This window comes from Pelodiscus sinensis, chromosome 31 (genome assembly GCF_052426305.1).
Source record: "Pelodiscus sinensis isolate ZL-2025 chromosome 31, ASM5242630v1, whole genome shotgun sequence".
Taxonomy (NCBI): Eukaryota; Metazoa; Chordata; order Testudines; family Trionychidae; genus Pelodiscus; species Pelodiscus sinensis.
The window spans coordinates 7,980,773-8,006,787 of NC_143082.1; the positions used below are offsets into that span (position 1 = coordinate 7,980,773).

Sequence of the window (26,015 nt, forward strand, 5' to 3'; positions counted from 1 at the left end):
CAGCAAACTCCATAAGTTTGTAGTAATTGCGAAAGTTGTATTTTGCTAACAAGGCTAAGTAGTTTGAGATTCTGAACTGTAAAGTTGCAGAAGTATACGTCTTGCGCCTCTTTGTATCCTTGTCTGGTGGAGTGGTGTGAAAGTGATGTTGTTTCGCCCACTGGTGTGCAGCTTCCACCACTAGCGAGTTTGGTGTGGGGTGAGTAAAGAGGAATTGAGAGGTATTGGTGGGTACCTAGTATTTTTTGTCTGCACACATGCACGTAGGTGGGATCGATTCAGGCATTTGCCAAATTGTGTTATCCAGATCCAAAATGGTGGGATTTGTCCAATAACAAAACTTCTTTGGGTTATCTACAAATAATAGACAATCATTTTCTAATACAGGGTTCTGCACCCAGCACTTAGTGTCAAACCTCATTCTGATGGACAAAGAGCAGTTAATCACTGGTCTGAACATTAGCAGTTGCATGATCATGTTCTAGTTGCATTTACTTTGTGCAAAGTTTATTAATAAAAGGAAAGAAACAAAAGATTGAGCGTAAAATTGTTAAAGGAATCAAATCATATACACCAATGGCAAAGTTCTTGGTGCAGGCTAGTAGCAGAGATGAAACGATCTGCTGTTTTATAGGTCTCTGGAATACATCCTTTGCTAGGATGGGTCATCAGTCCTTTCAGCCTCAGTTTGTAGCAAAGATGTTTCAGAAGTGATGAGCTGGAATGAAAACTGGATTGAAGATGGGAATGAAAACAAATGGAAGAACTTTAGGGACTTTTTATACCCTGGCTCATGCAGAGGGGTTCATGCTGCATGAAAGTCTGCCCCAAGATGGAGTTTGTCACATGAGCAAGTCACCTGTCCAGGCATGACTCAGTCCTTTTTAGGCAGCAGCCATGGCTCATGTGCTGGTCTGAACATTTGCAGCAAACTTCCTCGAATGTGGATTGGCACCACCTGAGGTGCACTGGCAGTGAAGTGTTACTATTCACTTGACTAGCATCCATTTCACAGTAGAGTGGCCAAGCCTCCTGGTTATATCTCCCAAAGTGCACATTTGAAATAACGTACATAGCCAATGCTCATAACATCAATTACAAAAATCATACCTACGTATGAATAGTATAAAACGATTCATAAACTTTTCATAGACATCTTACTTGGACCACTTTTAACCAGATTTGATGCAAACATATATACTTGCTCACTTAGGGCCCATGACATCCAGCCCCACTTTAAGGCTCCAGCCAAGAGTCTGGCTTATGGCCAGAGTCCAAGAGCAGCTAATTAGCACCCAGACCCTCCCTAAGCTAGCATCAGGAACAGAGAGCTGCCTGAACACCCCAGCTCCTCCCTCTGCTGAGCCATGGGCTCCCTGTTCCTGCTTCTGCTCCCCTGGGCTTGATTTCCTGCCATCCCAACTTGCTGTCTTGTGGCATCCAATTGGTGGTTCTGATCCCAATTGTGTCTTTTGCTTCTGAGTCACATCTGACTGTGGAAGGGAGTGTAGGACCCTGTTCTTCCCCACACACTGCAATGACAATGGTCTTAACAGAATTTTATCCTTTTCTATTCACACCATTTCTCCAGTTTGTCAAGATCCTTTTGAATTCAAACCTTGTCCTCTACAGCACTTGCAACCCCTTCCCTCTTAGAATCACCCATAAGCATTATGCATGTAGTCTCTGTGCCACTATCTAAATAATTTATGAAGATATTGATTAGAATCTGCCCCAGGACAGGTCCCTTCAGGATTCCACTCAATACACTCTTTCTGCTCATTTGTGAACCATAATGTATATCTGAGTGCGGTTTTCCAATCACTTGTGTTGTTATGCTTGTAAGAAACACAAAGGATTTTTTTCAGGGGAAAAGGCGAAGTGCCACATTTATTGAAAATACAAAATGAAAAGAGCAATATGCACATGGGTCATGGCTGTATCGCTGCACCATGTTTGGCAAAGGCTGTGCATACACGCTGAGGAGTGGCCCTACTACTATGACAAATGCAGCAAGACCTATAGTGGGGACAGTACATATAGAATCTATCAACGCATGGACACTGGGGAGCAGCTGCAAGAGCTTCAGCAACACCAGTGCATTGACCAACACACACCAGAGAGCGGACGTACAGTTGTGCTGACCATGTAAGTGCTTTGCTAGATTGAGCAACCTCACCTGGCACCGGGTCCTGCACTCATATGTCCTCATGCCACCACAAGAACCAGAGGGGCTTTTGGCAGCTGGTGGGACTGATGCAGCACCATCAGGTGCAAACTGTGGAGTGCTCCTGTCCCAGAGAGACTTGCACAGATACAGACAGACATCATCTTTCTATCCAAGTGCAAGAAGATGGACATCGTACCCAAAGGACTGAAAGTGAACAATCCATTAAGATCAACATACTGCACTGACTACAGTGAAAGACTCTGCCTCACACTATCCAAGAAATTAAGAAACCACCTGATAAGTATTTTATACAAGAAACAGAAAACCATCAAGAATGACATTTCTAACTTAGATCATCTCATCTCAAGACAAACATCCACACCGACTGACACCTTGCAAGACTTTTGTTCCACCAGACAAGAAATCTACTATACACACTTCTATTCCCTACAACAAAGAAAAGACAATAAATTTTCTAACCTGCTCCATATCACTGGCTACAACAGCAACTGCCTCAACCCACCGGATAATATTGTTAACCTCTCCAGCTACAAACTCAATCCAGCAGAAAAGTCTGTCTTGTCCCGGGGTCTCTCTTTCTGCCCCACGTCCCCCACAAACTGGATACAATTTTGTGGTGACCTTGAGGCTTTTTTTCGCCGCCTCCGTCTCTGAGAATATTTCCAAACCACCACTGAACATCAATCTGACCTACCAGATCCCCCCTATCAACACCAAAGGAAAAATAATTCTATATGGACTCCCCCTGATGGTCGGAATTACAATCTGGATTTCTATATACACAGCTTCCGCAACAACGCACAGACTGACCTTATTCGCAAACGACAACAAGCGACACACAATCTTAGCCGCGCTGAACACCATGCCATCCAGAGTCTCAAAAACAACCTGGACATTGTAATCAAACCAGCTGACAAAGGGGGTGCTGTGGTCATTATGAATAAGGCCGACTATAACCAGGAGGCAACCAGACAACTCTCGAACACCACATTTTACAAACCTCTCCCCTCTGATCCCACCTTGGAATACCAAAAGAAACTACACTGTCTCCTTAAAAGCCTCCCCACAGCTACTCGGGAACAAATCCACACAGAATCACCTTCTGACCCCCAACCAGGATTGTTCTATCTACTTTCCAAGATCCATAAACCTGGGCACCCCGGACGTCCCATCATCTCTGGTATTGGCACGCTCACTACTGGTCTATCCAGCTATGTAGACACTCTTCTCAAACCCTTCGTAACCAATACCCCCAGCTATCTCCGAGACACTACTGACTTCCTAAGGAAACTACAAAACATCGATAACCTCCCCAATAATACCATCCTTGCCACCATGGCTCTTCCCCTCCCATCAGTACTGGTGGGTCCTACTGCTGGATGGATCCTTGCTCGCCAGCTGCCCACCCACGAGTGGTGAGTGAGCGTGTAGGAGGTCCAATAGCTAATGATGGAGGTGGGAGCTCAAGGCTGGTGATTGGGCAAAGCTGCAGTGTGCAGGGCTGGCCGCTGCCCATGCTGGTTGGTCCGTGCAGTCCTTGCTGTGGGCCAGATCCTGGCCAGCAGGATCCCCCTCCCCCCATTTCCCACCAGCACTGGCTGTTTGCAGTGGTGGCTGGTGAGAGCAGGCAGGCAGTGGCTGGTTATGTCTCACCTCTGCCGCGCACCCATTTACCCTTTACATGCTTCCCTCTCACTGCCCCCTCCCTGCTGTGCCCATTCACCCTCCCAGCTCCACTGCACCACCATATCCCCTCCCTCCCCAGGGGGTGTGTCCCACTCCCAGTGCTGTGCGAAGAACCAGCCGTTGGTCAGATCATTCAGCTCACTAGCATCCATGCTGGCAGGCTCCTTCCTTCCCCCACTGACTCTGGGTGGGCTGGCGCCTAGGGAAAGCTCAAGACCCTATGGCCCAAGGTGCTGATCAGGAGGAGCCAAGCCCTGCATGTGCCAAAGCCCTGCCCAGGGGTGGCCGGGGGAAGCTTCTCCGTCCCTCAGCTAAGCTGTGCAGTGGCAAGGAGAAAGCTATTTCCAGCCTGTTTGTACTCTAACCTTGCAGACTCTTCAGAAGCCCCCCAGGCAAGAGCATAGCATCCTCTTCACACACTGCCCCTGTCCTAGGGGCCTGCCCCAAGGGCGTACAGGGCTGCTCTGTCCCCTAGTCACCCTCTACTACTAAGCCACCTCTCTGGTTGAGTTCGCTGATATTCTAGTAGACAGATTCTCTTAGCCGTAGTGCTTAATGTATCCTTAGGACTTAACCCCTTTCTGCCTGCATTGTAGCCAATGCAGGTGGCTGGGTTACATCAGTGGTCAGCAGCAGCTTAGAGGTTTGATTGTAGAGGTTTTAGCTGCCTTTCAATACTGTGCAGGCAGGAAGAGAGAGGCTGCTTCCAGCCCCAGAGAGGTGGAGGTGGGAGAACAAGGGAAGAGAGAACTTCTCAAATACATGTCAGGTCATCCCTACCCTGCACCCTTCTCTCACCTCCTGTGGCTTGAAGCAGCTCACATCCCTTCTCTCCCACACAGTGCTGAAAGGCTGCTGCTGGCCATGCTGTAGTGTAAACCCTGACAGAAATCTGACCCTGCATGCCCCTCGCACATTGCCTTGAGAAGATGCAGTGCCAGGTACCAAGAGAAATGGGTTCATCCTGGGGGTCCGGTCAGATATAGAGGGTGGAGGGCACTGGGCAGGGTTGGGTTAGTCTGCTCAGTTACACCTCTCTCCCATGGGGATGGGAGTACGGGAGTATATGTGTGTGTGAGACTTCTCCCCATGCAAACATTAAAGATAAGGAGGCAAATAAAAAGACTCCAGCTACACAATATTTTTTTAATAAGGGCTCAGTCAACTTGATATTAATTTGAACATTTGTACTGCACAGTTCTGATTGATTGCCATTGAACACGCTTGAATATGAGTAATTTTACCAGGTGTCTTGTATTCAGCATAGGGAAATATGGTCAGCCTATGGGCAGCGACCCTGGGTGGCTGATGCTATTGAGCAGCCAGAGCCCGAGGGAAGTCTAGGAATATCGGGGCTTCCCTGCTGCATATAGGAGCAGCATGGTATCAGGAGCCTGGGGCGTGGGTTCAGGAGGAAGCACCTTTGGACACAAGGATAAGGAGGGGAACGCCAGATGGGCTGGCAAAGGGGCTGAATGGACCTCTCATAAATCTGAGCCCTCTCTACTACCCAAGAGGAGTGGAGAGCTGCAAGGGATTCATACTAGTGGCCTGCAGATCCCTGTAAGGTGAGAGATCAACATCCCAGGCAGGCTCGGGACCCTCCCAGGCTGGAAAAGGCTCAGGTGTGTGACAAATTTCTAGAGACAAGGTTGAGCTGCAGGGCCCAGGGGCTGGCAGGGGTGGGGTGTTCCATCCTACGCAGGGCCCAGGGGCTGGCAGGGGTGGGGTGTTCCATCCTTCGCAGGGCCCAGGGGCTGGCAGGGGTGGGGTGTTCCATCCTACGCAGGACCCAGGGGCTGGCAGGGGTGGGGTGTTCCATCCTTCGCAGGGCCCAGGGGCTGGCAGGGGTGGGGTGTTCCATCCTTCGCAGGGCCCAGGGGCTGGCAGGGGTGGGGTGTTCCATCCTTCGCAGGGCCCAGGGGCTGGCAGGGGTGGGGTGTTCCATCCTTCGCAGGACCCAGGGGCTGGCAGGGGTGGGGTGTTCCATCCTTCGCAGGGCCCAGGGGCTGGCAGGGGTGGGGTGTTCCATCCTACGCAGGACCCAGGGGCTGGCAGGGGTGGGGTGTTCCATCCTTCGCAGGGCCCAGGGGCTGGCAGGGGTGGGGTGTTCCATCCTACGCAGGACCCAGGGGCTGGCAGGGGTGGGGTGTTCCATCCCATGCAGAGGTGAGGGGCTGGCAAGGGTGGGCTGCTCCATCTCATGCCGGGCCCAGGGGCTGGCAGGGGTTTGGTGTTCTATCCCATGCAGGGCTGAGGAGTGCAGGGGTGGGCTGTTCCATCCCATGCAGGGGCCGGTAGAGTGGAATGTTCCATCCCATGCATGGCCCAAGTGCTGGCTAAACCTCCTGCCAGTCCTCAGCCTGTGGCCCTGGCCTCAGCAGCGAGTTGGGTGGTTTATCCTGGAGTCCCCGGTACTGGCTCATTGCACAGAGTAGCTCAGCGTGTTCCCGTTCCAGGGCTGACAGGCGGCGCTCCTACAGGGACAAAGGGCTCAGTTACCCCAGCCAGCTGACCCTGCTCCCTTAGCCAGGAGCCCAAAGCTGGCAGCACACACCTCACTGCAAGGAGATCTCATGCCAAAGGCAACTAGCACTATCACCCCTCAGAGGAGGTGTAGTGGAGTGTCAGGTGGGTCAGAACAGGGGATCTGGGAGTCAGGGCTCCTGGGTTCTATTCCCAGTACTGAGAAGGGCTGATGTGCAGTGCAAGGACTACTTTACCCCTCTAATTTCTGCCATCCCTGCTCAGGGCTCTAGATATTTTCCCATTCTCTGAGCGTAAGTAGGGATCAGCCCTGAGGGTGGAGGACACTGTCTGGCTCATGGTGGCTATAGAAGGAGCTCAGATCCCAGAGATCCTGCTCCTTCCACGTAGGGCCCCCAGATGTCCCCAGTTTTGTTGGTGGCAGGTGCTGGGGGGTACTCACAGGCAGCCTTGGGCCTTGACTCATTGAGGGGAGGAATATGGACATCACACTCCTGGGGATAGCCCCCACCCACCCACAATGAAAGCAGTAGGGCCGCACAGGCTGGAGCTGGGCCCAGTGAGCCCCAGCATCCTCTCTGTTACTCCCTTATGGATCAATGGGGCTGGAACTGCTGGGCTAGGGCAAGGGACCGGATCTTACCAGATGCTTTGCCCTCTCCTCGCTGGCCTTCAGCTTCTCCTGGTCCTTCCTTCGGCCACCCTCCGCTGCCGCCACCCTGTAGGAGGGAGGGTGTCAATGGAGCCTGCAGTTTGCTCTGTCCCACCGAGAGCCCTGCCCTGTGGCACCTCCCACTGCCTCCTTGCACCTCCCTCTGGGCACTTCCCCCTGCTCCTAGAAAACCTCATCCCACCTCACTCCGCATGCCACGGCCCCTGGTTTGGCCAGATCTCCCTGGGCAGTTGGTTCCAGAGCCCGATGTCAGCACATGCCCAGCCCATACTGGCTGTCATTAGAATCAGCCACGACTCAAGCCTGAGCTGCCCCTGGGGACTCACTTGAAGTCCATGCAGAGAGTGCATTGTGCTCTCCTCGCAGCCTGGCTGCCCCACACAGCACATGCCCTGGGCGCCCCTCCATTGGCTCTCTGCTGAGCCAGCACCCAGCATCACCCTGAGGCTCAGCAGTGCCATGGTGCTGCCTTTCTCCCCTATGGGCTCCCTTACCTGGTGCTGAGGTTTGCCAAATGGGCTTCCAGCTCCTCCAGTTGTCTCCGGAATCTCTCCTCCTGCCCCTGGCTCTTGGCCTGCTCCTCCAGCAGGGCCTGGTTCTGAGTGAGCAGCACTTCTAGCTGGCTCTCAAAGAACCTGTGTTTCTCCTTGGCGTCTGCCAGCTCCTTCTTCAGCTCCTCAATTTGCTTCCCGTGCTAGGGGAGCCCAACACAGGTCAGTTTGTCATGGGACATGCAGCACTCCACAGGCACAGAGAGGGCATGACCCCATCACCCGGATTCCTTACCCAGCTGCACAAATGCTGAGAGCCTAGCACAGGCTGGCAGCAGGAAAGAAGCCTCATGGTTAGAGTAGTGGGGGGTTGAAAGTCAGGACTCCTGGGTTCTGTTTGAGGAGCTCTAGGATCCTGGTTTGGGGGCTGTAGGGCTGGAGAAAGGACTCTCTTGCTGTTCCCTTCCAGGCTAATGTGGTGAGGCTGGGGGAGGGAGACCCTGGCACAGCCCTGTAAGGCCTGCTCCGGAGCCTGTATTGCTTGGGGTTTGTTGATTCAGAATGTTACCTTCTCCAGTGGCCGCATGGCGTACAGCTCAGTATGCACCTTGGCTCCTTCCTCAGCATGGCGCTGCCAGGGCACTGTGGATTTCCGTGGCAGCGAAGCAGATTGGCGGAGATTGTATCGGCCCTAGAACACACAGCACACAGTCCTTCAAGGTGCTGCAGGCTCGCAGAGGCCACAGCTCAGGCTGTCAGAGACATCGGGCCAGATGCCTCCTGGTTCCTATTGGGACAGGCTGGAACAGCTGATCATTCATGCTGGAACCCACCACCACACCACCCAAGGAAAGGTCTCATGGCGTGTGGGGACAATGACAGCTACTGGCCCTGGTGGGGCCTGGCACTGATAGTGCCCCAGGAAGAGCAGCCATTGTGCTCCAGAGAGCAGACTGTTGCTGGTTGGCCACGGTGACAGGGAGCACAAGGGGTGAGTGTGTCCAGCTCCATTCCCCCGCCCTCAATCCCCAGTGCGGCCTCTGTGGGAGTTGCACTGGAAAAGGTCACTTTGGGGGGGTCCCATCTCAGCTGGTGTGAGCAGTCTGCATCGGCTGGAGAAGGAGAGAGCAGACGAGGGACAGGATCCCCTTACCTGGTGGGCTGAATTGTATCTTGGGCTGTGCACTCCCAGGGCTGGGGGCTGCTGGGACCCCCTTACCAGATGTTCTCAGCTGTTCCCAGGGTGGGGGCAGCCTGGATCTTCTTACCAGGTGGGTTCAACCATACCTTGGGCCAGGTGTCAGGACCCCCTTACCAGGTAAGCTTGGCCATCCCTGGGGTGGGGGCAGCCTGGACCTTCTTACCGGTTGGGCTCGGCCATCCCGTGAGCGAGAGGCAGAGTTGGAAGAGCTCCCAGTGTGACTCTCCTCTCCCAGGGACTCAGCCACATGCTCCATGCTGCTCTGTTTCTGAAGCCTACGTCCTGCTTTGCTCTGGGCTGGCACGCTCTGGGTGCGCTGCACCTTCCTGCTCTCCCAGGCCTGGCGAGGGGAGGCAGGCAGCTGCTGAAGGTGCCGCTCATCGTCCTTCCCCCGGCCCTTCTGTATGTTGGTCATAGAGTGGCTCTTGATCAGGGGGCTGTGCTTGCTCAGCTCCCTTGGGGGCAGGAATCCTGGCTTCTCACAGTGGCTGAAACACAATGGTCAGGGCTGAGTGTTGCTGGGGAGAGCTAGGAGCACCAGGGGCCACAGTTTCCTCTGGAACCCACAACTATCCCTTCATTCGGAACCTAGAACCAGAACTAGCCTCTGAATCTTAATCCAAACCAGAACCTTCCAGTGAATCAGAACCTAGAGCTAGAACCATCCCTGACCCAGAACTGGAACTATTCCCAAAAGCCCAAACTGAACCAGAATTGCAATAATCACCTGAACTAAAACCATTAATCGCACCCAACCTGGAGTCATCACCAAGACCATTACCCCAAATCATCCAGAACGATCCTAAGCTAGAGCCATCCACTCTACCTACTCAGAACCATTCGTAGCAAGATGAGGGCCTGAAACATAAGCCCACATATCACAGGCCTGGATATGAGGCCTGAGGCCCAAGACTTTCCTAATATAAATCAAAGAGAAGCTGTGAGCAAGAGGCAGGCCCTGCTCACAGAAACGGGCAAGAACAAGGCTGATATTCCAAAAACACGCATACCTAAGAGGTACTAAGCACAGGCCCTAAGCACATTCTAGCGGGGTCGTAACAGAACACTTAATTAAGAAACACTTTAGTACCAACCTCCTTCTCATAAATAACAAGCATTCCAACCCAAGTTCAGGACTGTGTCTAAACTGACAGCATGATAGATAGTAATTGAACCCCCTTTGTACAAGGTAAGGGGTGGTAACTATGCAACAGGAGGTGGCAACCTGATACGCCAGGAGTGATATGTAACTTGTTTGTACCTGTGTGTAAAAGTGTACCTCAAAGAGGTTTCTTTGTCGAGCTGAGGGGACAATAGTGGAATCCATACTATTGACTGAGCTGAGTCCATTGTCAGGGAAAACACATGCATAGTGGAGCAGTGCCCAGTCTGTCCACTGACACCTATTATATTTTGTTTGTCAATAAACCTGCTGGGCACCTTTGATCCTTTTCTGATTTTGTGGTCTTTGGGGGCTTTCTTGGAGTCTGCTGTGTTGACCAATTGCACATGGTCAAGACAGTGAGCAGAGGGACAAACACAGGAACACACACAGCCAAACAGTTATCAATGAAGAAGCACGAGACTTGTCAGGACACCACACCAGTGAACCCGGACTGCTACTCCATTCCCTGAAACCAAACCATCACGTAAACCCAAACCTCAAACTGAACAGAACTATCCCCTGACTCCACCCTGAACCAGAACCACTCTGCAAGTCACAGGTACACCAAATTCAAACCCAGCCTGTCACTAGCCCTTTGAGCAAATCTTTGGACTGGGGCCATCACCTGAATCTTCAATCCACCCCTGGACCACGGTGCACGGAGTACCTGTCCTCCATGCCAGGCCCAAGTCTGATGGAAACGGGCACTGGTGTCCCCTCTTTGATGGCATTGAGGATAGTTGGCAAGGGTTCTAGCTGCTCCCTTGTTCGCTGCAGGGAAACACAAATGGAAAAGATTAATTGCTGAGGGTTTCTCAACAGCTGTGTCCCCAAGTTTCATGTGAGACAAACTCAGCTTGGTTCCGACAGCTCTGCTAGGGGAGCTTTGCTCAATGCAGCTCTGACCAGCATGGCCAGAAAGTGACACCAAGCTGGGATCAGCCAGGGAGCAATGCCCAGCTGGGACTGGCTCAGCACTACTCTGACTGGCAGAGCCGGGGGTAATGCCCAGCTAGGTTTAGCTTCACTTAGCTTCTATTGCTATAGTTTGGGATTGGAGGCTCTACATGCCCCAGAGAGAGGGAATACAACAGGTAATCAAAACATGACCCCTCTCCTGTCACTCATTTCCAGGCAAAGAGAAGCTAGGGACATGATTCCTACTCATCTTGGCTAATAGCCATTAATGGACCTAACCTCCATGAATTTATCTAGCTCTTTTTTGAACCCTGTTAAAGTCCTAGTCCTCACAACATCCTGTGGCAAGGAGTGCCACAGATTGACTGCGCACTATGTGAAGAAAAACTTCCTTTTGTTTGCTTTAAACCTGCTGCCTATTAATTTTGTGTAGGTCTTATATTATGGGAAAAAGTAAATAACTTTTCCTTATTCACGTTTTCCACACCTTTTCATGATTTTATAGACCTCTATCATATCCCCCCTTAGTTGCCTCTTTTCTAAGCTGAAAAGTCCAAGTCTTTTTAATCTCTCTTCATATGGGACCCGTTCCAACCCCCTAATCATTTTTGTTGCCCTTTTTCTGAACCTTTTCCAATGCCAATATATCTTTTTTGAGATGAGGCAACCACATCTGTAGGCAGTGTTCAAGATGTGGGAATACCATGGTTTTATATAGAGGCAATAAGATATTCTTTGTCTTATTCTCTATCCCTTTTTAAATTATTCCTAACATTCAGTTTGCTTTTTTGACTGCTGCTGCACACACTTGATGCCTATGGAAATGAAAATGATGGTCATGAAGTCTGGGAATGAAAGCCGATCACCAGAAGATGACAGACTTTGGACAGGCTTTTCTCCAGCAGAGGTAACTGATGCTTATCTCCCTGACCGGTCACACATGTGTTGCATCTGTTTGCACACTGAACCAAATGCTAACCAAGAGATTGCAAACTTGAGGCAAGAGGAAAGCCAGAGAAGATGCAATCAGCAGAGGTGCTCTGTTTAGGAATAAGGATAAAGGTACTGTGGCAAGGGCCCCTCTGCCCCAAGCCACCACTGGGTAGGCCTCCTCCCCTTAGCCCCCCCAAGTTAGGGGTTTTGCAGCAGGTCTCAATGGTCCACGGGCTCTCTCCTTAGCTGCCTTTACCTAATGCTGGTCAAAATTGTTCTCTCCAGTTTCTTCCTCTCTGCCTCTCCACCACCTTCCTTTCATCCTTTCCCTCCCCTCCCCAGCCTCCAACTGCTGAGGCTTTTAAAGGCCTTTAGACAGACAGCAAAGTCAGCTGGCCCCAATTAGCCCGTGTCAAAGTCAGACAGGACTCACAGATTTGTCAGACTGCTCTGTTTATTAGCAAAGCTGCTCTGCTAAATGCACCCAGAAAATGTGAGTACCATGCAAGGCTCAAACCCCTTAGATTTATACAGTCAAAAGAAAGCCAACTTAACAAGATTAAAAGGTGGCAAAACTTCACATGTTTAGTATGAGACTAGTCAAGTATCTTCATTTCCACATCAAGCACACAGCAATCTCCTGTCCATATCTCCCTGGTTATCTCAATTACTTTCTGCATAACATGGTTACGTCTAGACTACATCCCTTTTTCGTAAAAGGGATGTAAATTAGACATATCACAATTGCTAATGAAGCGGGGATTTAAATCGCCCCTGCTTCATTAGCATAAAAATGGCTGCCGCTTTTTCTCAGCGCGGAGCTTTGCTGGAAAAAAACGCCAGTCTAAACGCTGATCTTGCGGAAAAATAAAGCCTCTGGGATAAGGAATCTTTCGGAAAAGGCTTTATTTTCCGCAAGTTCAGCGTCTAGACTTGCACTTTTTTCTGGCAAAGCTCCGTGCCGAAAAAAGCGGCAGCCATTTTTATGCTAATGAAGCGGGGGCAATTTAAATCCCCGCTTCGTTAGCAATTGCGATACGTCTAATTTACATCCCTTTTACGAAAAAGGGATGTAGCCAAACGTAGCCCTAATGTTTCCTTTTCCTGTTACCCCAGGTATACCTGGCTAGCACTCTGATCTGCATACCTACAAACAACATTAACATACTTTTCTCCTTTCTGTTCAGAGACAAACAGGATTCCTTCAACTTATTCAATTAGAGCATAATTCATCTTTCTCTTACAATATAATTCTTTCTACTTTCACACCTGAGCCAGCTCCCTCCCAGCTGCATCTAATTGGGCTGCAGTTCTCTGCTTCTCTCACAGGTTTTTCTCTTTTAGGCTGCACTTTTCCCCTCACCTTTTTATTTACGCACACCCAATCCGTGGCCCCACAAAGTCGCGAGACCTCCTCGTCAACCTCCTCCTGGCCTTAGTGAAAGCTGCCATCTATAATAGCAGGAGGAGGAAGTTAGACGAGGGGTTCTCTGTGACTGTGGGGCCTATTTTCGCTCTTCCCTCGTGTCACGAATCCGGGCAGAGTTCCTCTGGGCGGCGTCCACTGGCTCCATCGACAGCTTTGAGGAGCGGTGGGCGCTGTCCAGGGTTCTCTGCTCGGTGTTCCCATCCGGCTCCCTTATTTTAAACCTGTGACCCGCACTCCTTGACCCTGTTGTCATTTTTTGTCCCCCGGATTCAGTTGAACATGGGTTCAGTGTCCCTCCCATAAGGTTGGGGAGGGGCTTTTAGAATGTGGGCGGGCTTTGCCCGCCCACCTTCCCATGATTTCAAATAGGCCCTCTCTGCAGCAGCTCCCTGGCCTGACTCTGTCACAGTACCAAGAAATGTCCTTGATCCTTCACTGAGGTAGCACCATGGTTTGTTTCTTGAAAAAAGGTTGCTGCTAGCCTGGCTGTCAAGCTCTAGTGAGCAATACTTGATTAGCCAGGAAAGCACCTTGCTAGCTACAGGTAGGCTCTAGAATACTAATATTCTGCTAATAAAGTTTGCGGATGACACGAAGTTGGGAGCTATTGCCAATACAGTAAAGGATCGGGATATCCTACAGGAAGATCTGGATGATCTTGTAAATTGGAGTAATAGTAACAGGATGAAATTTAATAGTGAGAAGTGTAAGGTTATACACTTAGGGATTAATAACAAGAATTTTAGTTATAAGCTGGGGACACATCAGTTGGAAGTGATGCAAGAGGAGAAGGATCTCGGAGTCCTGGTTGATCACAGGATGACTATGAGCCGCCAATGTGACATGGCCATGAAAAGGCTAATACGGTCTTGGGATGCATTAGGCGAGGTATTTCCAGTAGAGATAAGGAGGTGTTAGTGCCGTTATACAGGGCATTGGTGAGACCTCATTTGGAATACTGTGTGCAGTTCTGGTCTCCCATGTTTAAGAAGGATGCATTCAAACTGGAACAGGTACAAAGAAGGGCCACTAGGATGATCTGAGGAATGGAAAACCTGTCTTATGAAAGGAGACTCAAGGAGCTTGGCTTGTTCACCTTAACCAAAAGAAGGCGGAGGGGAGACATGATTGTTCTCTTTAAATATATTAGAGGCATAAATACCAGAGAGGGAGAGGAATTATTTAAGCTTAATACCAATGTGGACACAAGAACAAATGGATATAAACTGGCTATCAGGAAGTTTAAACTCGAAATTAGACAAAGGTTTCTAACCATTAGAGGACTGAAGTTTTGGAGCAGCCTTCCAAGGGAAGTAGTGGGGGCAAAAGACCTATCTGGCTTCAAGATTAAGCTAAATGGCTTTATGAAGGGGATGGTTTGATGGGATAACATGATCTTGGCAACTAAGTGACCTTCCACTATCGGTGGTAAATAGGCCAATGGTGGGATGATAGGAGTTACTATAGAGAATTTTTTCCTGGGTGTCTGGCTGGTGAGTCTTTCCCACATGCTCAGGGTTCAGCTGATCGCCATATTTGGGGTCGGGAAGGAATTTTCCTCCAGGGTAGATTGGCTGAGGCCCTGGAGGTTTTTTGCCTTCCTCTGTAGCATGGGGCATGGGTCACTTGCTGGAGGATTCTCTGCATCTTGGGGTCTTCAAACCATCATTTGAGGACTTCAATATCTGAGATAGGTGAGAGGATTATTCCAGGAGTGGGTGGGTGAGATTCTGTGGCCTGTATTGTGCAGAGGATCAGACTAGATGATCATAATAGTCCCTTCTGACCTCAAAGTTTGAGTCTATAATACATGTTATGATTTTATTTGATATGAAGCTATTAGTTTCCTTGCTATTACTCAAATCTCTGCTTTGCTAAGCGCTCCTGTTGTGGATTTCACTCTAGACATATCTGTGTGTTGTGTGGTAAGCAGAGCATGCATCTGAGGTGGAACTAGCAAGCAGGGGTGGACTGTTCTTTTGGAAACAGAAAATCTGCAAATACTGAGGAGTCTATTGGACCAGGGGTTGGACACCTTCAGTGGACTTGGGGGGCTGAGGTGTGCCAATCGCTAACCTGCAGAGACAGCAGGATCTGCAGAGGCCTAGAGGGTAGTGTTTGTGTTAAACAGAGTTGAGAAGCTGAGCCAGGCAGGTACAGATAAAGCTTCCTTATGCTGAGTGCATGGTAGCAAGATGCCACCCAACCCTGGGTACCACTGAAAAGGGTCCAGCTCAGCACAGCTCCCACCAGCACATGCTGGTTCTGGCTCAGTGTGGTTCCAACTGGAACAGCCATGGGGAGATAGTTCCCAACTCAGATCGACCCAGCATGCACATGAGATCCTGCCATCTCAGCTGATGGAGCTGCTGGCTCTTGAGGGTACTAACCAGTTTCAGACATAGACAGTAACATTTGCTGCTAGCTGTGGACTCTGACCTGGATAAGCCCATACTAACTCTGGTCACTAGGGGGCAGATGTGCTCTGTCAATACATTCCCATTCCATGCAGTGAGTACCTGGTCCACGCTGGTGAAAATGTCACAGAGCAGTGAGTGCAGGGTAGAGAGCTCTAGCGCCAGGTCCACATAGCCATCATAGGCCACCAGATGGGCACTGCTGTCAGGATTAGCCACGCTCTGCAGGAATGACTTCATATGACTCCAGTTGTGCTCCAGGAATTCGTTCATGAACCCCATGTATGCCTCCTTCTCACCAAATCTGCAGAAGCCAAAGTGCCATATGAATGTCACGCACATGGGGCAGGCGCCATACACATGGCACAGGCATTACATATACAGCGTAGGCATCATGCACTCGCTGGGACCAGGCAAGTGTCATGTACGTGGCACTGGAGTCACACACACGGCATGGGTGTCACACACAATGTGGGCTGATGGATACAGTGGTGCTGATGGGTATCACACACACACAACATGGGTGTCACACACAGCGCTGGTGTCACACATGACATGGGCATCATGTACATGGTGGGACAAAGCAGGTGTCATGTACATTGCATAGGCAATAAGCACACGAAGTGGGTGTCACACATATACTGGAATCAGGCAGGTGTCATGTACATAGCACTGGGATCAAACATATGGCACAGTAGTGCTGCCGGGAATCACACACATGGCACAAGCTTTACACACACACAGCACAAGCATCACAGACACAGTGGTGCTGTGCAGGTATCACACATGGGCTACGTCTAGACTGGCATGATTTTCCGCAAATGCTTTTAACGGAAAAGTTTTTCCATTAAAAGCATTTGCTGAAAAGAGCGTCTAGATTGGCACGGACGCTTTTCCGCAAAAGCACTTTTTGCAGAAAAGCGTCCATGCCAATCTAGATGCGGTTTTGCGCAAAAAAGCCCCGATCACCATTTTCGCGATCGGGGCTTTTTTGTGCAAAACAATACTGCATTGTCTACACTGGCCCTCTTGCGCAAAAGCATTTGCACAAGAGGGCTTTTGCCCGAATGGGAGCAGCATAGCATTTCCGCAAGAACACTGACAATCTTACATGAGACCATCAGTGTTCTTGCAGAAATTCAAGTGGCCAGTGTAGACAGCTGGCAAGTTGCTTTTGCGGAAAAACTTGCCAGTCTAGACTCAGCCATGCAGTGTGTCCACATGGGCACATGGGGGGGGGCAAGCAAATTCTACACCTCCAGGCATTTGAGCTCTAGGCGTCAGGATCAGGTGAGCAGTCCATCGGTAGGGGAAGGCATGCAGAAGGCGGGGGATTGTCCAGCATTACTGGACATGTCAATGCTGCAGCCTTGGTGCTGCTCTGCCTGATGGAGGAGCCCCAGATTCAGATAATCACATTGCCAGAGTGCTATTGCACATGGCATCAGAGCCACATCTCCCTGTCCTCTGCTCAGGGTCTCTGTCTGGCTGCTGGGTGAATGGTCCACACAAACCACAGAGGAAAGTGACAAGCTGACTCTGCATGGAAAACTGAGCCCACCCCACATGCTGCCAAGCTGACAGGCACTGTTGTGTCTAGCAGCACTTGGGCTCATAGGCTATGAGGTTCCATAGCCAAGGAGCTGCTAGTAGCTGAAGAATGGTCCTGATATTAGGACATTACCCTGGGAGTTGGGAATCTTGGGATCAAGGCCCTGGGCTGACATAGAGTTGTTGTGTATCCAAGTCACTCTGTGTCTGCCCAGTGGGGGTGTGGGAGGAGAAGGCACTGGTGCTCAGGTACCACAATAATGGGAGGAAAAGCATGGGAGGAGTTACACAGAACTGGCCTTCTGGAGTGCACAGGCATTGTGGTGACCTGCTCAGGAAACCAAGGATCCCTACATGGCCTGGGCTAGGTTAGGACACTGGAAAGGTGTTTAATGGCCTTTGGCAGATGGCTGGATGCTGGTACCATGGACCGCAGGGCCAGAGCTCAGCAGCACAACTCCAAAGCCTAAGGAATGGAGATGGGGGCTGGAGGTTCAATGAAGCCTAGGAAGGCACCCCGTGATACAGAAGGGAGCCCCCCTGCGCAGGGGCAGGGCAATGGGCAGAGCCGAGCTGTGATACAGACAGGATCTCCTCCCCAGGGGGACAGGCCTTGGGCAGAGCCGAGCCATGGTACATACGTGGCAAAATTGGCCAGGTTCTGAATGACCTTTGCCACCAGGGTGAGGCTGCGGGAGGTGGCTTCATCTGGGTACTCCTGGGTGAGGCCAAACAGGCTAGGAGACATGACGGCTGGGCACAGGAAACGCAGGAAGAGTGAAGCTGAGATGAGCCGCTGCCCGATGTCCTCCTTGTCCCGCTCCATGCACTCCCCCTGCCACGCGGCAAAGATCTCGCTGAGCTCTGCTGGGAATGCACTGAAGGGACAGATACAGGCAGTGATGGGGAGGGGGAAGGTGCCAGCTAGACACCAGCATCTCTCAGACAATCCCTGGCAGCCAGTGGAACCAGAGCCCCTTGTGGTGCCTCCCTGAGAAGCAGCCTGGGAATGAGGGGTTAACTCAGGGGTGGGCACAGGGGCCTCCGCAGGCCGGATCCCACGCACCAAGTGGGTTGATCAAGCTTGTGGCCACCCTGCTGCTCCCTCGCCCCCAGGCCAGTCGAGACCTGGGGATGGGGGAGAATGTGAAGTTCTGTGTGCCCCTGGCAGGGTGGGGAGGGGGGGGGGAGCCAAAGATTATGTTCGCTCTTCTGCCCCCAGACCCTTCACCAGCAGCTTGGAGGTGTGGCACCGTAAGGGGAGGGAAGGGGAGGTACCTTCCAAACTACGGGGAAAGTCTCCCTGCCCTCCCCCCCCCGTGATGCTGCTGCCCCTTCCTTCCTTCCTTCCCCCCCCTCTCCCCTCCCTTCCCCTCCCTTCCCTTCCCTTCCCTCCTTTCCTTCCTTCCTTCCCCCTCTCCCCTCCCTTCCCTTCCCTTCCCTCCTTTCCTTCCTTCCTTCCTTCCCCCTCTCCCCTCCCTTCCCTTCCCTCCTTTCCTTCCTTCCTTCCTTCCTTCCTTCCCCCTCTCCCCTCCCTTCCCTTCCCTCCTTTCCTTCCTTCCTTCCTTCCCCCTCTCCCCTCCCTTCCCTTCCCTTCCCTTCCCTTCCCTTCCCTTCCCTTCCCTTCCCTCCTTTCCTTCCTTCCTTCCTGGAAGTTTCCTCACATTGCCAGGGGCTCGCAGCACCTAGAGGGAACCATCAGCTGTTCAAAACAGCTGGCAGTTCTCTCTAGGCGCTGGGCTCCCCTAGAAGGGCAGGGGCAAAGACTTCACGTGCTCCCGCACCCAGACCAATCAGGGTCTGTGGGTGGGGGAGCATTCCAAGCCATGCCCCTTCCACTTGAGGCCCCGCAACCACTTCCAAAATTCGTGAAGTGGCCCCCCTTTAAAAATTATTGCCCCTGCACTGCCCCTGGGAAACCAGAGCCAGGCCTTTCTTCAGTGTTCTCCCTTCTCCCATGTTCTTCCTGAGGTCAGGCTGAGCTGCCCATGACTGTTGGCCAAGCTCCCACCCAGATTCAGGGTGATGGGAGCTTAGTGGGTGATACTCTAGACCCTCTCCAGTGCTGTGGCTCCCACACAGCCTGTCCAGCCTTGGAGTGGCCTCAGGATTACAGGCTCCCTGTGAATGGTCAGCTCTGGGAAGCTGATTGGGTTCTTTTGTCTCATCGCCAGCCCAGAGAGCCCACAGGAGCTAAGGAGGGGAAAATCCTTCCCATGGCCCAGCCCAGCCCAGCCACTGGGGTCGGGGAAGGAGAGGTGTTAGTTTAGAGGGAGTTGCAGGGAACCCGGGGTGGAGGCTTGGAACTCCTAAGAACCCTTCAGTGCTAATAAGCAAAGGATTCCTGCAATACATTGCAGAGGAGACAAACAAGGTTTCTTTCTGACACCGTGGCTGTGTCTAGACTGGCCAGTTTTTCTGGAAAATCAGCCGCTTTTCTGGAAAAACTTGCCAGCTGTCTACACTGGCCGCTTGAATTTCCGCAAAAGCACTGACTTCCTACTGTAAGAAATCAGTGCTTTTTGCGGAAATACTATGCTGCTCCCATTTGGGCAAAAGTCCCTTTTGCGCAAAACTTTTGCACAAAAGGGCCAGTGTAGACAACTCAGATTTGTTTTCCGCAAAAAAGCCCCGATCGTGAAAATGGCCATTGGGGCTTTTTTGCGGAAAAGCACGTCTAGATTGGCATGGACGCTGTTCCGCAAAAGGTGCTTTTGCGGAAAAGCGTCCGTGCCAATCTAGACATGCTTTTCCGAAAATGCTTTTAACGGAAAACTTTTCCGTTAAAAGCATTTCTGGAAAATCATGCCAGTCTAGACGTAGCCCGTATGTTTTATTCTACCCTGTCTCTGGTCTGGATGATGCACTGCGCAGCCAACACAACGAAAACCCCATTTACATTTGAAAGTCAACATGAAAAACAGGTTGATGGGGCTATGCAAGAAACAGGAATGTGGGAGCGTCAGCACCTCAGGATCAGCCTAGCTCCGGAGGACAGTGGGGAAAGCTGAGGAGAAGCAACAAGTTAGTTAAGCTGAGCAAATCCCGTGAAGGGGGTGGGGAGTCATGAAACCCTGGATCCTTGTTGTGACTGAAAACCAGTAGCTCTGTCAACGGCTATATTCTTGGGAGAGAATATACTTTATTAAACAGGAAAGGGCACTGTGCATGAGTATGGGTCTGGCATTGTGGTCCATGTTTTGTTTTTTCTGCATACCCCATTCCAATATTCTTACTCACAACTCAGCCGAGTCTTTGAATCTTTGTAAATAAAATCTTGTTTCATCACGAACACATCTCAGTGCTGTGATATCAGGCAGCTGAGCTCAGCCACTGGGTGTGTGCACAGTTCCCCTAGGAAGTCAGCACCTAGTAATGTCTGTGTGCGCCCTGACTGGCTGGTTACTACAGGGCTATGCCCTTCACAGGGAGCAAAGGGGTGGGAGACACTGAATGTTAACCTGCAAATCCAGTAAGACTGGCAAAGTCCTAAGGAGAGGCTTGAGCAGAAGGCTGGTGGTGCAAGAGAGCTGATCCCCACCTACCAGAAGAAACACTCCTTCACACTGGAGGCAAGAATGTATCACAGGGCTGATGAAACACCCTGTGAGAGGACACCGAGCCTCTGCTTACCCCATTTCTTGCCCTCCCCCCAGGCAAGCCCCCCAGGCAAGCATGGCCCCGTCCACACCCCAAGCCAGGACACATGCCGTCTCCCCCACACAAGCCTGCCTCCGCATCGCCCAAGGGCCCATTCTCACTCGCAGGAGTTGGTGATTCTCTGGAAGATCTCCTCGCACGCCTGCCGCAGGTTGTTCTGGTTGTCAGACAGATCATTGGCAGCACACTTGCTGGGATCGACCTCACAGCTGTCCTCTGACTCATACAGCTGGGCAATGGCCTCCCCTACAACACACATGGCAGAGCCCAGACTGACCCAATTTCTGGAGGAGCCAGAGGTGAGGTACCAAGGCTGCGGCCAGGCAGCCCACAACAGACGTAGTACAATTCAGTCAGCCATTTGAAGAAGCCTGAAGAAAGTGCCCCCTTGTGTGTGAGTATATCAGAGTGTGCAGGCATGTGTGTGTGTGCGTGAGTGTACCTGTGTGTGCAAGTGTGTGTGTACATGCATAGCATGTGTGCACATACAGGAATGCGTGTGTGTGAGCATGCTTGTGCACAGGTGTTACGCACATATACATGTGTAAACGTGTGTGAAGAGCTGTGCTGAACTGTACTGCTGCCCTCTGCTGGGCAGCCTCTAAGCCTGGCTAAGAATGGCATTGGCTGTCCCGGCCCTGTCTTGGGTATTATGTGGCCAGACCAGGACTCTCTGGGCCAAAGCTCAGCCTGATGCAAATGCAGATGGGGCCATAGGGGCTGGGGGACCAGGATGGGGACTCTCAGGTGGAAGGGAGAAAACAGTGTTACAAGGAGCTGGCCTTGGGGGCCCAACTCACCCCAAAGCCAGCACCCTTTCTCTGCACCCTTGTGATGTGCATGGCTCGCCTGGGGCAGTCGCCTGCCACGTCAAACTCCCCAGTGCGTAAGCTGGCCTATTATCCCTCCCTGTGTTAGCCGACTGATCTATTGCACCGAGCCCCTTCCCACAGTGTGGTAGATCCCCTCCCAACACAGCCCACTGACCCATTACATGTGCACACACAGGCAGTGCACTGGCTCCCAACCCATTTCCCCCTCAGCCCAGAGGACAAATGACCCATTCTCTTTATCTCACACACACAGATGAGCATTAGCCTATCAGCCCTTAGGTCACCTCCCAGGGACCTTAGCCAACTGTTACCATCCCCCCCAGGGTGTTTGCTAGCTGGCCCATACCCAGTGTGTCCAGCAGGTACTGTCCCCCAACTAGCTTCATGTACTCGTCAATGGCCTTGGTTGCCAGGGTGTTCTCGCGAAAGATCAGTGCCTCTCTGTCGTCAAAGCGGTCCAGCTCCGCCACTCCTAGATCAATGAGAAATGCCTGTGGGGACAGAGGGGGTGGGGTCACGGGGATCCAGACTTTTGGGCCCACCAGGTCCCATCCCAGCAGCACATGCTCAGCCCGGAGGTGCTGCAGCATGGCAGGGCCAGGTTTGGCTGTGGACTGAGGAAGGAGGCACTGCTTATGGCCCTTGGCCTCTCCAGGCACCCAGGGCAGCTGTGGCCAAATACACAGCCAGGGAAGGATTTGAAGGCCCTTCCCCTCCTCAAGCAACTGACTGCCCAACACTTGCCCCATCACAGTGCCACTCTCAGCCCCAGGCAGGGCAGTTATACCCATGGGGTTATACCCAGGTGATGCTGGCAGCAGGGGAGTTCCCCCCAGAGCCCTGCAGAACAGCTCCCTGTCCCCCTGCAGCAGGTCATGCCTGGGCTCCTGCCCCCATGAGCACAGCAAGGTTCTCTGGTCCGGCTCAACCTCCCTGCTTTCCAAGTTCAAGTGTCCTGGGGCCAAGCGTGACCGACCCCTGGTGGCCCAGCCATACCTTGGCTTTGCCAGTGCTCTGCAACACATGCACCAGGGCGCCGGCGAGTTCCTCCTTGTGGCGCACAGCGATGACAGGCTCCAGCCTGGCGCACAGCTCCCGGTAGCGGAAGGTGATGTACTCAGCAAACTCCTTGTAGCTCACGATGGGCAGCACCCGGATCTCCTGGTAGCGCCCACGCAACCGCACAGACGGCATCCGGCTGGTGGCAGCTCCACACAGTGGATACCATTTCTCCAAGGGCTGGCGCGAGGCAGCCAGTTCTCCCAATGGGATGGTCACAGTGCCCAGGGGGCTGCTATCCCGCCGCCGCCCCTCCTCCTCCCGCAGCAGGCTGATGCGCAGCTCCCGCACTGCAGGCAGTGTGGCCAGCTCAAAGAGCTCGCCCCAAAAGAGTGCCCCGCTTACGTTCGCTGGCTTGGCTGTAGTGCGAGCATACAGGGCACCATCCAGGTGCAACTGACAGAAGAAGCGCTTCTTGGGGGGCAGGTCCCGGGCCTCGTATACCCAGAGACTCAGGGTGTTCTCCACACGCTCACAGTTATCCTGGGGGGACAGCAGAACATAAGGAGTGTGAACACACAGGCAAAGGGAGAGCTCCCCTGCTCATACAGAAGGGGAGCATTCGGGGGAAGGGAAGAAGCTGGGGTGCAGTGGGCCAAGCTATGGGGAGGCTTCAGAGGCCATGATATGAAGGATGACTGGCAGAGGGTGAATTCCCTGTGCCAGGTGAGATAGGATACACTCCATCTCCCCAGTGGTGCAACAGTCCATCCCCAGCAGGTGTTTTGAGAAGTGACAGCCTTTCCCTAGCTGGTGGGTCAGGGGAGAGGGGTGTAAGCATTTCCAGCTGGCATTCTGGGGAGCATCTCACCTTGTTGGGCTGCACAGTTCTGCGCAAGTTCTCAATCCACCGGTCCCGCTCAGCCACTGATGTGCAGCCAAAACAGCGGCTCCCCTCAGCATTGATTATCTGTCAGACAGAGGGAGGTCATGAGTGGGGAGAGCATAGCAGGGGGAGACTGGGTGCTGGGTAAATGCCCAAAGCTGCCATGGGGGGGCGGCTGTGCTCCCAACACAGCTATGGGGGGTTCTGTGCTCCCAGCATGGCAGTGGGAGGTGGGCCTGTGCTCCCAGCATGGCCATGGTGGGGCCTGCATTCCCAGCACTATTGGGGAGGCTGTACGCTTTCAGCACAGCCCGAAGGGGGGAAGCTGCATTCCCAGCACTATCATGGGAGGGCTCTGTGCTCCCAGAATGGCACGTGGGGCCCCTGTGATCCCAGCACAGGGCTGGTGCTCGTGGGTTGGGGCTGGTGCGTTGGGGCCTAGTCCTGTGTTGTCCCATGGTCACTTGCATTCAGCCCTCAGTGCCCCAGGCCAGCAATGAGTTCTGGCCCCTAGGGTTCCTGGCACTAGAAGGCAGTATGGGAGCATGGGGTGTGGGCAGAGACCTGCCCCAAGACTTTGCCAGAAGCTCAGTTACCTGGAAACAGAACTTCTCGCCCAGGAGACTGCCGTGCAGCGGGCGGATCACTACATCTTCACCACTCAGATCCAGCTCAGCTGCGCTTGGTGCAGGCAACAGGGAATCGTGGGAGCCATACCGGATCTGCAGCCTAGGGGAGGAAGGAGGCAGTCACGTCCCTCCCAGCCCTCCTATGGGACACCCTACCCCACCTACGCCTGCAGCAAGGAAGATGAGTCCCAAGCCTATCCTGGAGTTGTGATCAGCCCATACCCACACTTGTCCCCTCCCTGCTGGAGACCCAGCTCACTGGTGCCCAGAGCACTGGGGTAGGCTAGGAGCAGGGGGGCGCTGCTGCCATGGATAAATGCTGCACAGGATTCTCTGATGGGGATGGCCTGCCCTAGGTCTGGGAAAAGAAGACACTACAGGATGGGGGCAACTCAGCCCTTGCTCACCAGGAGTTGTTATTCTGCCTTACAGCCATGGCATCTGAGTGCCCCTACTGCCCTCCTTGTGTGAGAGGCAGTAGGAGAGAGGCTGTTCACATGGCAGAATGAGGAGTAATGGTCTCAAGTTGCAATGGGGGATATTAGGAAAAACTATTTCCCTAGGTGGGTGGAGAAGCGCTGGGCTGGGTTCCCTAGGGAGGGGGTGGAATCTCCGTCCCTAGAGGTGTTTAAGTCCCTGCTTGACAAAGCCCTGGCTGGGTTGATTTAGTTGGGGTTGGTCCTGCCTAGAGCAGAGGGTTGGACTCGATGACTCTTGAAGTCTCTTCCAGGCCTAGGATTCTATGATTCTGTGTTTCAATGTTCTCGGACTTTGCTCAAAGGGGGCATGTTCTCCAAACTGCTCAGATCCTAGGGCTCGTCCCACAACGAGCTAAGGCTTCTTGCTCCCATGCCAGAGGCATCAGGGGCTGTACCTGTCTCCATCCATAGGGGGCGCTGTTAGGCAGTCGGATTTGGATGCTGTCCGACCCTTTCGTTCTTTTAGCCTCTTCCATATTAGCCCCTATGATGAGGAATAAACAACAATAACAGGGCTCTTATGTCACTTAGCCAGTGCTGAAACGTAGCCAGCTCGGGGAGGAGAGGCAGGGAGGGAGCAGAGTTACACCAACAGCTCGGGGGAGACTGGAGAAGGACTGTGAGCTCAAGACAGTACTGGGGGGCCAGAGAGGCAGGAGGGAGTGAACCAAGCCAGGTAGGCACCGGAGAGGAGCCTTGGGGGTCTGCATGGCTTCTAGGCTGGAGGTGCCAGTCTCTGTGTGTACACCTACACAGCCCTATGGGTGTGTGTGTATGTGTCCCAGGGAGGAGTGAAAGTGTCTCTAGTATCTGTGTGCCTCTCTTGAGGCATGTCCCTAAGGTGTGACATCTGGGCCCTGTCCCCTCTTATTCCCAGCTGCTGGAATGCTCTTACCTTCACATTACTGAACTGGGAGCCAGTTGACACGTCACTCTCAGTGCCTTTTCCTGGGGTCCGGAGGCTGGGCGAGCTCTTTCCCTCAGAGGAGAGATCTACAAGAATCAGCCAGACTCAGCCCTTTGGGGGGGGGCTCAGCTTAGGGAGGGGACCAGAGAAGGGCTGTGTGTCCAGGACAGTGCAAGGGGCCTGAGAGGTAGGAGGGAGATAATGAAAACAGCTGGGTACCTGGGAAAGGGGACCTGTGCTTGGGCATAGCACTGCATAGGATTCCCCCCAGCTCTGCTGGTGCCCCTCAGTCCCATCCTGCAGCCTATGCTATCCCCACTGTGGACTCTCACATACAGCTTTGCTGGTGCCCCTACTTCTCCATTGTGGCCACTACTGAAATAACCCATCCACAGGTGCCATTTACCCCAACCCTGACCCTTAGGGGGCAACTCAGGGACCAAAACAGCAAGATCAGCTCCCACACTATGGCACTAAGCA

The 26,015-nt window shown here is 52.5% G+C and overlaps 1 protein-coding gene and 1 long non-coding RNA gene across 4 annotated transcripts in view; one reads left to right on the forward strand and one right to left on the reverse strand.

The window, feature by feature from the left end:
* LOC149520920 (uncharacterized) overlaps positions 1–26,015 on the forward strand; it is a 79,900-nt gene that overhangs the window by 7,508 nt on the left and 46,377 nt on the right. The window lies entirely within an intron of this gene.
* Positions 3,956–26,015, reverse strand: part of RASAL3 (RAS protein activator like 3) — a 40,052-nt gene continuing 17,992 nt past the window's right edge. For 2 of the 3 annotated variants that reach the window (XM_075902125.2, XM_075902127.2), the window contains 15 exons: positions 25,524–25,621; positions 25,024–25,112; positions 24,117–24,249; positions 23,506–23,604; positions 22,632–23,177; positions 21,982–22,126; positions 20,904–21,048; positions 17,784–18,020; positions 15,694–15,895; positions 10,562–10,665; positions 8,893–9,217; positions 8,097–8,219; positions 7,532–7,731; positions 7,008–7,083; positions 3,957–6,354 (listed from right to left, as the gene is read on the reverse strand). In XM_075902125.2, coding sequence (XP_075758240.1) covers positions 6,217–6,354; positions 7,008–7,083; positions 7,532–7,731; positions 8,097–8,219; positions 8,893–9,217; positions 10,562–10,665; positions 15,694–15,895; positions 17,784–18,020; positions 20,904–21,048; positions 21,982–22,126; positions 22,632–23,177; positions 23,506–23,604; positions 24,117–24,249; positions 25,024–25,112; positions 25,524–25,621 — 2,660 coding nt within the window. In that variant the 3' untranslated portion in view covers positions 3,957–6,216. Of the gene's footprint in view, positions 6,355–7,007; positions 7,084–7,531; positions 7,732–8,096; positions 8,220–8,892; positions 9,218–10,561; positions 10,666–15,693; positions 15,896–17,783; positions 18,021–20,903; positions 21,049–21,981; positions 22,127–22,631; positions 23,178–23,505; positions 23,605–24,116; positions 24,250–25,023; positions 25,113–25,523; positions 25,622–26,015 lie in introns of all 3 variants that reach the window. The other variant, XM_075902126.2, reaches the window with a different exon arrangement.